This window comes from Mya arenaria, chromosome 8 (genome assembly GCF_026914265.1).
Source record: "Mya arenaria isolate MELC-2E11 chromosome 8, ASM2691426v1".
Taxonomy (NCBI): domain Eukaryota; kingdom Metazoa; phylum Mollusca; class Bivalvia; order Myida; family Myidae; genus Mya; species Mya arenaria.
Window position 1 is genome coordinate 9,282,149 of NC_069129.1, and position 14,837 is coordinate 9,296,985.

The window sequence follows — 14,837 nt, forward strand, 5'->3', positions numbered from 1 at the left end:
CCCTTTGTTAATTTTCATGCTTAAATTGTTATTTTTCATGCTTAAAGTTTTGTCCGGGGCATATCTTGTACAATATAAGAGTTATCAACTTGAAACTTCATATGTAGATAGATCTCATGGAGGGCAAGTGCAGTGCACAATAACAGTAACTCTTGCTTTCTCAGTTTTAAAGTTATTGCCCTTTGTTAATTTTCATGCTTAAAGTTTTGTCCGGGGCATATCTTGAAGAATATAAGAGGTATCAACTTGAAACTTCATAGCTAGATAGATCTCATTGAGGGAAAGTGCAGTGCAGAATAACAGTAACTCTTGCTTTCTTAGTTTTAAAGTTATTGCCCTTTGTTAATTTTCATGCTTAAAGTTTTGTCCAGAAATATCTTGAAGAATATAAGAGGTATTAACTTGAAACTTCATAGCTAGATAGATCTCATTGAGGGCAAGTGCAGTGCACAAGAACTGTTACTCTTGCTGCCATAATTTTAGAGTTATTGCCCTTTGTTAATTTTCTTGCTTAAGTTTTGTCCGTGGCATATCTCGTAAACTATAGGAGGTTTCAACCTGAAACTTATTCTGTAGGTATATCTGATTGAGGGTTCAAATGCCACCTACACTTGAAAGTTAAATGGCAACATCATTGTCTATAAATGAATAAAATGCCAATCTAACAGCTATAATGTCGACAGTAAATAATTCGTCAGGCGACACATCCGACTCGCGGAGTTCTAGTATATATATGGCATTTTATCACTCATCAATTTAAAAAAAAATGTATTTTCTATAATTTTAATTCGTTATTATGCAAAAACACAATTGATTCACACTATATTAACCATACAACATATAATGAAAGTACTTTTACCAAGCTGCTCATGCAGAACACAGCTCTCCATTGCTATTAGAGCAGATTGGAAATATAAATGAGGTCCACAGCAGTTCTTACAACGGTGGGGTTGATACGCTTTTGCGTGCATTAATACGTCAAATGTTTGAAAATGCTATGTCAATTTGCCGATGTTAGATAACAATTTACAGTTATAAAAGTCTGCAGGCCTAGCAGCTGACAACCTAAAAATTTGTCATTTGCCTTTGAAATCGATATTAATTTTTTCAGGTTTTTAAAGAATTGTTGACTGGTACAAGAACAAACTGCAAAAGACATACTTGCATTTAAGCAAATTAATTTTTGTCATATTATGCTAAAGTGTCATATGGTTTTAACAGTCGGTTGCATTATAACTGTAAAAGTTCGATATTAAACATTTAATCATTCTTTAATTGGTCAAGAGTACATGCATGTTATTTTTGTATAAGAAAACCTAATTTAAACAGCTTATAACTGAGATCTTGGCAAATAATTATATTTGTCATAAGGACCCCATTGGAAATAAGTTGAATAACTTTAATGGGTTATCCTGTGTTATATATTTGTCACATTGAATTAAATCTTTGTTAACGCACGTATGTATCCAAAGCATTCTAATGATGTTGTGCTTTAGCATAGATATCATCACTAATACTTTGTTAATCAGTCTGTGTTATAACTTTATGAGATATTTGGTTTGTTACTATGACATATATATGCACGAATAAATCTATCTATCTATCTAAGCTATTAGTATGGATATTGATCTAAGACATCAACTTGCTGGTACCAACTTGTTTCCCTTTTTATTGAAATTAACGTCCCCCAGACAACCAATTTAAAGTGTACTTCTTGCCAATAAACATAAGATAATGTTTGTCATCCTTTTAAAATCATTTTTCATTTTACTAGTAAATAGAAATGCACTTTCATGTATATCCATCAGTATCAACTTATTTAAACGATTAATATGCACTTTTTTTTTTTAATTGATGATTGATTGAAATGACCACTCCATTTATTGGTGAAAATTGGATTTTTGTTATTTTTTCTCTGTTTTTCAATCCCTTCTAGTTGCGCCATATAATCAATTCATATTGAAGTATTTTGAGTATGTTTTTTCTATTTATTTTATTTTTTCCAGCCTGCGTTTTCAATGCATTTCACCGATTCCTATCCTGCCTATGTGTGTTTTCAGTTTTTTCCTGATTGCCCCGACCTCCCAGCAGACACGCTGTATGTTCTGGCTTCAGAAACACCTGCCGAAAGATGGCTCTGTTCAGGTAGGAGATCAACTTGACATCAGCCTTGTCTATGTTTAATGTTTGTTATAACTTTGAAGTTAATCACGACAATGTTAAAATATTAATATCTAGAGATCAAGGACTTAAGTAGCAAGAGATCAGGGGCTTAAGTAGTTAGAGATCAAGGACTTAAGTAGCAAGAGATCAGGGGCTTAAGTAGTTAGAGATCAAGGACTTAAGTAGCAAGAGATCAGGGGCTTAAGTAGTTAGAGATCAAGGAGTTAAGTAGCAAGAGATCAGGCCCCAATTTCTCGAAACTTCTTAAGTCTCTTATAACAGGATTAAGCTAATCTGACTATTTTTGTTGTTCTATAAAATGCGTATATTTTACTTCTGAAAGAATTTTTAGAAATTATGTAGGAATATTCTATATGATAATGGCAGTAAGCCATTTTTCATTTATCAAAATCCATTTTCAGTATGTATTTAGGCTAATTGAAATAAGCAACTTAAGCCTATTAAGCTTAAGAAGTTTCGAGAAATTGGGGCCAGGGGCTTAAGTAGTTAGAGATCAAGGACTTAAGTAGCTATAGATCAGGGCTAACATAGGTAGAGATCAGGGACTTAAGTAGCTATAGATCAGGGCTAACGTAGGTAGAGATCAGGGACTTAAGTAGTTAGAGATCAGGGCTAACATAGGTAGAGATCAGGGACTTAAGTAGCTATAGATCAGGGCTAACGTAGGTAGAGATCAGGGACTTAAGTAGCTATAGATCAGGGCTAACATAGGTAGAGATCAGGGACTTAAGTAGCTATAGATCAGGGACTTAAGTAGCTATAGATCAGGGCTAACATAGGTAGAGATCAAGGACTTAAGTAGCAAGAGATCAGGGGCTTAAGTAGTTAAAGATCAAGGAGTTAAGTAGCAAGAGATCAGGGGCTTAAGTAGTTAGAGATCAAGGACTTAAGTAGCTATAGATCAGGGCTAACATAGTTAGAGATCAGGGACTTAAGTAGCTATAGATCAGGGCTAACGTAGGTAGAGATCAGGGACTTAAGTAGCTATAGATCAGGGCTAACATAGGTAGAGATCAGGGACTTAAGTAGCTATAGATCAGGGCTAACATAGGTAGAGATCAGGGACTTAAGTAGCTATAGATCAGGGCTAACATAGGTAGAGATCAGGGACTTTAGTAGCTATAGATCAGGGACTTAAGTAGCTATAGATCAGGGCTAACATAGGTAGAGATCAGGGACTTAAGTAGTTAGAGATCAGGGACTTAAGTAGCTATAGATCAGGGCTAACGTAGGTAGAGATCAGGGACTTAAGTAGCTATTGATCAGGGCTAACGTAGGTAGAGATCAGGGACTTAAGTAGCTATAGATCAGGGCTAACATAGGTAGAGATCAGGGACTTAAGTAGCTATAGATCAGGGACTTAAGTAGCTATAGATCAGGGCTAACATAGGTAGAGATCAGGGACTTAAGTAGTTAGAGATCAGGGACTTAAGTAGCTATAGATCAGGGCTAACGTAGGTAGAGATCAGGGACTTAAGTAGCTATAGATCAGGGCTAACGTAGGTAGAGATCAGGGACTTAAGTAGCTATAGATCAGGGCTAACATAGGTAGAGATCAGGGACTTAAGTAGCTATAGATCAGGGCTAACATAGGTAGAGATCAGGGACTTAAGTAGTTAGAGATCAGGGCTAACATAGGTAGAGATCAGGGACTTAAGTAGCTATAGATCAGGGACTTAGGTAGTTAGAGATCAGGGACTTAAGTAGCTATAGATTAGGGCTAACGTAGGTAGAGATCAAGGACTTAAGCAGCTATAGATCAGGGCTAACATAGGTAGAGATCAGGGACTTAAGTAGCTATAGATCAGGGCTAACGTAGGTAGAGATCAGGGACTTAAGTAGCTATAGATCAGGGCTAACGTAGGTAGAGATCAGGGACTTAAGTAGCTATAGATCAGGGCTAACATAGGTAGAGATCAGGGACTTAAGTAGCTATAGATCAGGGCTAACATAGGTAGAGATCAGGGACTTAAGTAGTTAGAGATCAGGGCTAACATAGGTAGAGATCAGGGACTTAAGTAGCTATAGATCAGGGACTTAAGTAGTTAGAGATCAGGGACTTAAGTAGCTATAGATCAGGGCTAACGTAGGTAGAGATCAGGGACTTAAGTAGCTATAGATCAGGGCTAACATAGGTAGAGATCAGGGACTTAAGTAGCTATAGATCAGGGCTAATGTAGGTAGAGATCAGGGACTTAAGTAGCTATAGATCAGGGCTAACGTAGGTAGAGATCAGGGACTTGAGTAGCTATAGATCAGGGCTAACGTAGGTAGAGATCAGGGACTTAAGTAGCTATAGATCAGGGACTTAAGTAGCTATAGATCAGGGCTAACATAGGTAGAGATCAGGGCTAATGTAGGTAGAGATCAGGGACTTTAGTAGCTATAGATCAGGGCTAACATAGGTAGAGATCAGGGACTTTAGTAGCTATAGATCAGGGCTAACGTAGGTAGAGATCAGGGACTTTAGTAGCTATAGATCAGGGCTAACGTAGGTAGAGATCAGGGACTTTAGTAGCTATAGATCAGGGACTTAAGTAGCTAGAGATTAAGGACATAAGTAGCTAGAGACCCAGGACTTAATTAGCTAGAGATCAGGGCTAACGTATGTAGAGATCAGGGACTTCAGTAGCTATAGATCAGGGACTTAAGAAGCTAGAGATCAAGGACTTAAGTAGCTAGATACCAGGGACTTAAGGAACTAGAGATCAGGGACTGAAGTAGCTAGAGATCATTTACTGAAGCAGCTATAAATCAAGGACTTAAGTAGCTTTGGACCAAGGATTGAAGTAGTAAAGAGATCAGGGACTGAAGTAGTAAAGAGCAAGTACTTAAGTAGCTATAGAGCAAGGAATTTAGTAACTAGAGATCAAGAACCTAGGTAGCTATAGAGCAAGGAATAAAGTATTCAGCTATCAAGGACTTAAGCGGCTATAGAGCAACAACTTAAGTATCGAGATCAAGGACTAAAAGCAAAGAAATGAAGGAAGAATATTAAAAAGGCACTAATTAATATGACACAAAGTCACCCTGATTTGCCTTTATATAATGAAAAAAATATATAAAATCCCAGAAAAAGCAAATGCATAGGAATAAAGAGACTAGCATAACACAAAAGATTTTCTGCATCTTGACTGTGTCTGTGTGTTTTCCACCTTGGGTGAGATCACTCATGTACCAGTGACAACCCACCATCTTAGAATAATGTTTTAATACGTGATGATACAAGATATAAAGTATCGTTAAAGAACCCTCTTGATTAGCTTTAGCAAGTGCCATCGGGTCTGATATTTTGATTTTCTGTGCATAAAGATACTTATTTAATATGTAGGGATGCAAGCGAATATCGATCAAACGTTCGATATTCGAATGTCAAAATCAGTATTCGAATATTGATTTTTTTTGTTTGATAAAAAATAAACATTTTGCCTACAACTGTGCTGTATATATTCGCTTGTCTTGTTTTTGCAACGATTGATCCCTAATGCAAAAGGCTATACTTGCGTCACATGTTAATAAGGGACTTGTTGTCGGAGAGTAATAAGTAATAAGATGTGCCATATAGCTCAAATCGCCATAATGATAGGAATGACATTTGCTAGTTATGTGCTCTAAACTGTTTTCCATGTTTCCATATCATGTTCCTGCTTTGTAATGTAAATGTTTAGAATAACGTTTTCGGAAATTGTTGTATAATAGATGAGTCAAAATTCAGGGTTATTTTCGTGTTTAATATTATTGAACTGATTCCCAAGTAAGTTTTTTTTTTTCACAGTTATATCTAGTAGAGATCAATCCCAGAACTAGGCTGCTCGACCCTCCCTTGGTGCATCACGACATTCAACTGTGAATTTATGATCATGGCCTTGTTTACAAATATGAATGCTGTTGAATTGAACTTTATTTGGGTTTTTGTTGGTTCAGAATATTTTGGTTTTTGTTGGATTCATTTTCTAAAAATGGGGAATTTCAGAGTCTAATTTTGGGAAAAAATCAGTGTTCGTTGCGTGTAGCGGCTATGACAAGGACCCCAGCTATAACTGTATCGAATAATAATAGAAGTGTATTACATTACATAAATATTCATTCTGGTAATCAAATATTTGAATATTGGATCGAAAGAATTAACGAATATTTGAATATCTATTTTGCCATTCATTTGCATCCCTATTAATATGTAAAATATGTATATTTATTGAATTTATTTTTTCAAACAAACTTGTTCTCTAAAATACTAATCCAATTTCATTTTTAGCACTGTGTTAATTTGATGACATTTCCACAGGTTCGTGATGTGACGTCAATGTACTCCGGCCTTAACCTTGTTGGTCCCCATGCCCAGCAGTTGCTGAGTGATGTGACAGAAACATCCACATTGAAGCATGACTTCAAGCAGATGACTTGCCAGGTAAGGTCCAGATTTGTTGTAACAGGTATTGCCATAGCCTTGACTTTGATCTTGGTAAATGTGGCCATTGTTGGTGACTGGCATAGTTGTCAGTGAATGAGGTCGTTGTCTGTGATTTGGGTTAATTGTGGGTGATTGGCGTCATTGTCAGTGATTGTGGCAGTGTTCTTGTGCAAACACTTGAACCTTGGCCATCATGGTTTAAGGTATTCCCATGAAACTTGTACACATGTTACCAATGACAATTCAAATATTTGAATCAAGGCCAATATTTATGGCTTTAGTAATAGTCAAAAGACTGGAATCCACCTATACTTAATGTATCTTAACCAAATGTTGCAGGTGATAGACGTTGGATATGCCAGTAACATTATCACTATGAGGCTGACCCACTGTGGTGAAGATGGATTTGTCATGTATATTCCCTCAGAGGTAAGACATCCCTCAGTACATCAGCCGATGTAGAATGATAAACAGGGTTCGAATTTAACTTTGAGGAGCACTCGCAAAATTTTGCGAGTGCATTTTGAGGCAACTCGCAAAATGACAAATTAACTTGCAATTTTATTATTTGCTTTATTCCCTTATAATATTGTCTTATTAAAGTAGAAATTAACACCTAAGACATATTATGAATATTAAAAAGTATCAATCTTGAGTGACTCGACTACTAGAACTTGTTGATGGCTTATTCTATTTGGGGGGTATGGAAAGACTCGTCTGATGCTGGCAGCTTTTTGATAACAAAGCTGTCCAATTATTTGACAGTGTTCACTTTGTATATTTACCCTCGCCATCGGGTAATTTAATACCCATTCGACAAGCACGCTACAGATTTCATTAAGTCTATAAGTATTAAAAACAATAAAATAATAAATTTAAAATAAAAAAAGCAACAGTAAATTTAGCCTGGATACTTTGGACCATGAAATATATCGATCAACGAAGTCTATTCATTTTGACAGTTGGGCGGAAATGTATTCAAAGGATGATGGGGTTTACATATAGTGCGCAAAAGCGCTAAATTTAGCCAATGATTGAGCTAGGTGATTCCGTCATTCGTATTTACTTTGTATTATGCACGCCTCGGAGCATCCCGGAAAGATTCCAGATTAAACTCCGCCTTTCCCGTATTTGTTCTATTTTTGAAAACCTACTAGAGCGTGACTCCGTACTGTCTTCTTTATACCGGTAGTGTAAACATGCCACTTATAGGCTGTTAACACTTGACTACATAGCGGAATTAAGTTCATGTTTATTCTACTTTCCTTTTAACATTTTGTGGTCTAGAAAAAGCCACTCGCAGAATTTTGCGAGCTTGAATAAAAGTCACTCGCAATTTCCAAATGTCGCTCGCATTTTGCGAGTATGCGAGTCTAAATTCAAACCCTGATAAATTTAGTGGAAATCGTCAAAATGTCTGTGCATTGAAATGTAATATAGTTAAACATGTGAGTATTGCAATGCAACTTACCATATATGTGTACATATATAATGGTTCCATTTAATTAACAATCTTATCGTACAATCTCAAATTGATTCTTCTGTGTAAAAATCATATCTTACTTGAAAGTTATAATTATTTTTGTTAGTTCAAACACAGTTTATTTGAATTTGTTACTTAAACTTGAAACAATGACATAATTTCTAACCAAGATTCTTGATCGCACGATATCTTGCTCGCTTATAAGCTGGCCTCAATACATGTATTACTTATTTGTGTACATAGGTTCGTAAAAAAATCAATTGTTACTCAATTCTGAGTTACTGTTCCTGCTTCAAAGAATAAATGTCATCATGGCAGCAGCATTGTCATTCTTGTTTTCATCATGTGTTGTTAAGTTAAGCTCCATGGCCAATTATAAGAAACTGACAAAGTTTGACATCGGTGTGTATTCATGAAAGATTTTGACAGATTTTTAACTCCTGTATTCTAGTATGCGTTGCATGTTTATGAGATGTTGATGAAGGCGGGGAAGGATTATGGGATACGTAACGCTGGCTACCTCGCACTGCGCCACCTCCGTATTGAGAAACTGTTTGCTTACTGGGGTACGGACCTCCACCCGCACACCACCCCGCTGGAAACAGGCAGAGAATTCAGAGTTGCATACAACGTAAGTCCTTAAAGACATAAAGGATATTTCAATTATGTAGTAGTACCTGTAATCAAGTTAGTTTAATACAGGGATTGTTCAATGCCTTTAAATATGTAATGTTGCTTCGTCAGTCTCAATGGTATTATATGGAACAAACAGTCTCCACACAGCCCTCGTGGCCTTGTGCCATGATAACATTTGCAACAGCCTTTCAGCTTTGTCATATATTTCATATCTGTCACATTTGTTAAGTTTTTAGGATTTTCTCAACTTGCTATATAATAGCAGAAAAAAAGAAACAGTGTTATATTAAATCAATCTAAAATGGTCTAAAAAACAGGTGTTGAATCCTTGTTTTTTACCCAGTTCATTTAACATATGTCTTTGTAAGACTGAGTAAGAAATAACACATCGTGTCAGGTTCGATCCTTTTACTCAACTATGATATATTCAATACAACGGAAGTGACGTCAACGTTAAGTCCTAACGCAGCGACATCATGTTATGTAAAATCGCGCATTATACAATACAATTACAATTCATGACAATATCAATGTCGTAAAGACTCACTTTCTCATTAAACATGTGCCAATATTTTACGATAAAATTCAATTAAACAATTGATATTTTTTAAACTCATACAAAAACGCTCTGTTTTGGCATAGTAAATCCCTGGTATAGTTATGTGGAAAATAATTCCTTCATCCATTCATTTGTTTGTGAAATAAGAAATTCATTTTTTATTTCAGTCCAAAGACTTTATTGGCAAAGATGCACTGCTCAAACAAAAACAACATGGTATCAGTAAGAAGTTTGTTCAGGTTCAAATGGAAAACTTTGACATAGATTCACCAATATGGCCGTCTGGCAAAGAGCCTATTTATAGAAACGGCAAAGTTGTTGGACTTACAACGTCAAGTGCGTACGGCTTTACCCTGGGAAAGTTTGTTTGTCTTGGATACATACATCACTCGGATGAGAGCGGAAATCCAGTGAACACAACGCGGATTCAGGAGTATATAAAGGAGCGCGGGGCTCAGTATGAGATTGATGTCGGAGGAACACTTTATCCCGTCACTGTCCACACACATACACCAAAGATGGCATACACAGCGTCATACAAACCCACGTTCATACCAGTACCATCATCTGTATAGAACAGTTGAACACGTAAAATTGGTTGGGTATAAAAAAGGGCCATTTTTATGATGCAAACATTATAGAAAATTTTCATTCCTGCACGAAATTTAACTGAGCCCTTCCTTGTCTATCTTGACCCTGACTAAAACTTCAATGTGTTGAAAAAAGTTTTTCTCAAATCCCTTTGTTTCTGATATGTAGCAAGCTTATTGTGAAATAAACATTTACCTGGAGTTTATTAAGGATTGTCAGATTATTTAGTGAGTCTGCTCCTGTCCTAGAATACTGATTGCTAACTGCTGTGCTTAGAGATGTAGAGCATGTAAATTGTTGCAATATGTTTAGTTTTATATAGTATTTGTTGTCTTAAAGTGACTCATATTTTCTTTAAATTTTCTTTAAATGTTTTCAGTACAAGTCTGTGTTGGACACTCAATGTTTTTGCACATAAGACTACCTACTTACACATTTCAATGATATCATAAGCAAGAATTGACTTTGAATGAAGACACCATATAGCATTCCATTTTTTTTTGGCATGACCTAGGAGTCAAGGCCAACACTGCAAATTATTTTGTTTTATTGAATACAATTCTTGTGTAATCCTTTGAGATAAATATGGCAGAGATCTTGTAATGATCTGTATACCGGGTACTTTAAATCTAAAACAATATTAAAACAGTAAATATAAATTGTAATACTAGTCATCAAGAATATTCGTATCCATGGTTGTATATACCGGTAATCAATTGAATGAAATTTCATTTTGTCTCATTTTGCCTAGTGGCTATAAAGTGCTAGTTAAATTAAGTTTACAACCAACATAATGATATCATACTAAAGCTACCACTAAATATGTTATTTTGTGATTCACACAAAAAAGTTTATTTTTGTTTTGTGTTAAAACTTTTTTGTGCATGTGTACAAGTATAATGTTACTGATTGTAACCTTAACAAGTTTGTCATACATTTATATGGTATTCAATATTACCAGGCAAAAGATTGACTCTCAATGAATTAATTAATGGTACAGAGTATTAACACTGGTGTTATTGTGTGCCAGTAATGGTACAGAGTGTCTACACTGGTGTTATTGTGTGCCATTAATGGTACAGAGTGTCTACACTGGTGTTATTGTGTGCCATTAATGGTACAGAGTGTCTACACTGGTGTTATTGTGTGCCATTAATGGTACAGAGTGTCTACACTGGTGTTATTGTGTGCCATTAATGGTACAGAGTGTCAACACTGGTGTTATTGTGTGCCATTAATGGTACAGAGTGTCTACACTGGTGTTATTGTGTGCCATTAATGGTACAGAGTGTCTACACTGGTGTTATTGTGTGCCATTAATGGTACAGAGTGTCTACACTGGTGTTATTGTGTGCCATTAATGGTACAGGGTGTCTACACTGGTGTTATTGTGTGCCATTATTGGTACAGGGTGTCTACACTGGTGTTATTGTGTGCCATTAATGGTACAGGGTGTCTACACTGGTGTTATTGTGTGCCATTAATGGTACAGGGTGTCTACACTGGTGTTATTGTGTGCCATTAATGGTACAGAGTGTCTACACTGGTGTTATTGTGTGCCATTAATGGTACAGAGTGTCTACACTGGTGTTATTGTGCGCCATTAATGGTACAGAGTGTCTACACTGGTGTTATTGTGCGCCATTATTGGTACAGAGTGTCTACACTGGTGTTATTGTGTGCCATTAATGGTACAGAGTGTTTACACTGCAAATTCAGTGTTGGCAAATGGCCATATTTATATTCATTTAATATTTGAAAAGTTATGCCCCTTGTTTTATACTTGCCATTAAAAGCAGATGAGTGCTGATATCTACATTTTACTGGAACACTTAATATGCCAGGTGTCCAATTCCGTGGCCAGTTCCTTTTATTCTATCTAAAACTCTTATTGCTTGTTTGCTTGGCATTTTGATATGTAATCCAAATGTTCTGTTGTGTTCATTTAATAAAAGATGATCCAAACATCCTGACCTCCAATGTTTTATAAAGTCAAAATTTATATTGATTCTTTTTATAAAGTATCCGCTTTCTCAAATTTTACTAGATTATTCACCATTTTTCAAATAATAATGTGGTTTTGTATATGTGTACCTGTGTAATTTTCCTTCTACAAGACTTGTTCGTTTTTTAATCAGGGTTATTAGCATTAGTATACTGTCTTGTATGCAGATAAGTATTCGCATCTGTATTTTATTTATTATGAAGGAAAACTGTGATATGCAAATACCGAAGCCCTGTAGATGTATGGAATTCAACACTAAAATTTATTGTTGTAGTTGTTTCTGAATTTTATTCAATTATTCAATCAAGTTCTAGTGCCATACAAAATCACCAGCTGGTTTTTGGGATGCCACTTGTCCTGGTAGTTTCCATTGTATTTTAACTGACATGGCGCTAGAATTGGAATACATGTATGTCTGCACTCGATATTTAACGACTTTATCACAAGAATCAATCACTGAAAAGCTCATGTGCTTGATTATTATTTTTCAGTATTATTTACATATTTCAGTTCGTTTAAACATGATCATGTTAATAAAATAACGAAGCCTAAAGAATGTAAGTGTGTTCCCAAGTTGCTTTATGTATAAGTTAGTGTTCCTTCAATTGAATTGTTTTATATATATATACTTAAAATCCTCAGTTAAGACAAGAGCTTTATTATTTGATTTTATTGTTGTTGTTATGTGAATTGTTACTCTGAATGAACTTCAAATAAACTGCATTCCCAAAGTGTTAGTTGTTGTTGATGCAATAAAGTCTTCAGTTTTCATTGAATCTCAATCAAACTTGTACAGTATTTACTATTTAGATATCCACAGATGTCTGATCCTTTAAATAAACTGCCAGATTTCCCATGAGGCTCCATAAAATTCACAAAATTGCTATAATTATAAGTTTGTGAACAGAATAAGAGCCTCAAGTTACCAAACTTGGCGAGTAGAAACAATATCCATGAGGGTCAGTTCCTTTCAAAACACTGCCAAATCTGCCCATGCATGACTAGATTATGTCCCTTGGCTTGCGATTGGAAACATTTCTGTAATCAATATTATCCAATGTTCGATTACACTTGATAGCACAAGCTAAACACTGTAAAATGTGAGTCCAAAATTGGACCAAATCAGAAAAATGTGTCATAATTATGCCCCCCTTCGAAGAAGAGGGGTATATTGCTTTGCACATGTCGGTCTGTAGTTCCATCGGTAGGTCCGTCGGTCGGTCCGTCGGTAGACCAAAGCTTGTCCAAGTGATAACTCAACAATTCCTTGACGTATGGTCATCAAACTTGACATGAAGGTTGGGCCTGACCAGTAGATGACCCCTTTTGATTTAAGGGCTCATTGGGTCAAAGGTCAAGGTCACAGTGTCCTTTAATAGTAAAATAATTTTAAAGCTTGTCCGAGTGATTACTCAACAATGCCTAGACCTATGGTCATCAAACTTGCTATGGAAGTTGGGCCTGACCAGTATATGAGCCCTATTGTTTTTGGGGGTCATCAGGCCAAAGGTCAAGGTCACAGTGACCTTAAATGGTAAAAGGTTGTTTGTGTGATAACTCGACAATGCCTGCACCCATGGCCCTCATACTTGACATGGAGGTAGGGCCTGACCAGTAGATGACCCCTATTGTTTTGGGGGGTCATCGGGCCAAAGGTCAAGGTCACAGTGATCTTGAATGGTAAAAGGTTGTCCGTGTGATAACTTGACAATGCCTGCACACATGGCCCTCATACTTGACATGGAGGTTGGGCCTGACCAGTATATGACCCCTATTGTTTTGGGGGTTCATCGGGCCAAAGGTCAAGGTCACAGTGATCTTGAATAGTAAAAGGTTGTCTGTGTGATAACTCGACAATGCCTGCTCCCATGGTCTTCATACTTGACATGAACGATAGGCCTGACCAGTAGATGACCCCTATTGTTTTTTGGGGGTCATCATCCAAAGGTCAAGGTCACAGTGATCTTGAATGGTAAAAGGTTGTTGGTGCGATAACTCGACAATGCCTGCTCCCATGGCTCTCATACTTGACATGGAGGTTGGGCCTGACCAGTAGACGACCCCTATTGTTTTGGGGGTCATTGGGCCAAAGGTCAAGTTCATAGTGACCTTGAATGGTAAAAGGTGGTCCGAGTGATAACTTGACAATGCCTGCACCCATGGCCCTCATACTTGACATGGTCGTTGGGCCTGACCAGTAGATGGCCCCTATTAGCTTTAAGGGTCATTGGGCCAAAGGTCAAGGTCACAGTGACCTTGAATGATAAAAGGTCCGAATGATAACTCAACAATGCCTGCACCCATGGCCCTCAAACTTTACTTGGAAGTTGAGCCTGACCAGTAGATGACCCCTATTGATTTTAGGGATCAAAGGTCAAGATCACAGTGACCTTGAAAGCAAACTCGACAATTCCTGGACCTCTGGTCATCAAACTTGACATAAAGAGCGGGCCTGACCAGTAGATGACCCCTCTTGACTTTGGGGGTCATCGGGTCAAGGTCCAAGTAACATTTAACGCAAAAAAGTTAACAAATCTTCTCTGAGTGATATCTCAACAATGCCTGAACCTATGATCATCAAACTTGACATGGAAGTTGGGCCTGACCAGAAGATGACCCTTATTGAGTATAGGAGTCATCGAGTCAAAGGTCAAGTTTACAGTGACCTTAAATGCAAAAATGTTTCGAGTGATAATTTGACAATGCCCGCACCGCACCCATGGCTCTCAAACTTGACTTGATATTGCGTCTGATCTGTAGATGACCCCTTATGATTTTAGGGGTCATCGGGTCAAGGTCACAGTGACCTTGAATGAAAAAATATTGTCTGTGTGATAACATGTCAAGGCCTGCATCCATGGCCCTTAAACTTGACATTTAGAATTTTTGTGACCAGCTGATGACTCCTATGGATTTTGAGGTCAAAGGTCATGGTCATAACACACTCTTTCCTCACACTTTGAATGGT

General features: G+C 36.9%; 1 protein-coding gene across 3 annotated transcripts in view; it reads left to right on the forward strand.

Moving 5' to 3' along the window:
• Window positions 1-12,601, forward strand: part of LOC128242864 (pyruvate dehydrogenase phosphatase regulatory subunit, mitochondrial-like) — a 39,933-nt gene extending 27,332 nt beyond the window's left edge. For all 3 annotated transcript variants that reach the window (XM_052960259.1, XM_052960258.1, XM_052960260.1), the window contains 5 exons: window positions 2,061-2,145; window positions 6,470-6,592; window positions 6,935-7,024; window positions 8,530-8,709; window positions 9,441-12,601. In XM_052960259.1, coding sequence (XP_052816219.1) covers window positions 2,061-2,145; window positions 6,470-6,592; window positions 6,935-7,024; window positions 8,530-8,709; window positions 9,441-9,848 — 886 coding nt within the window. In that variant the 3' untranslated portion in view covers window positions 9,849-12,601. The remainder of the gene's footprint in view (window positions 1-2,060; window positions 2,146-6,469; window positions 6,593-6,934; window positions 7,025-8,529; window positions 8,710-9,440) is intronic.
• Window positions 12,602-14,837: the final 2,236 nt, after the last annotated feature.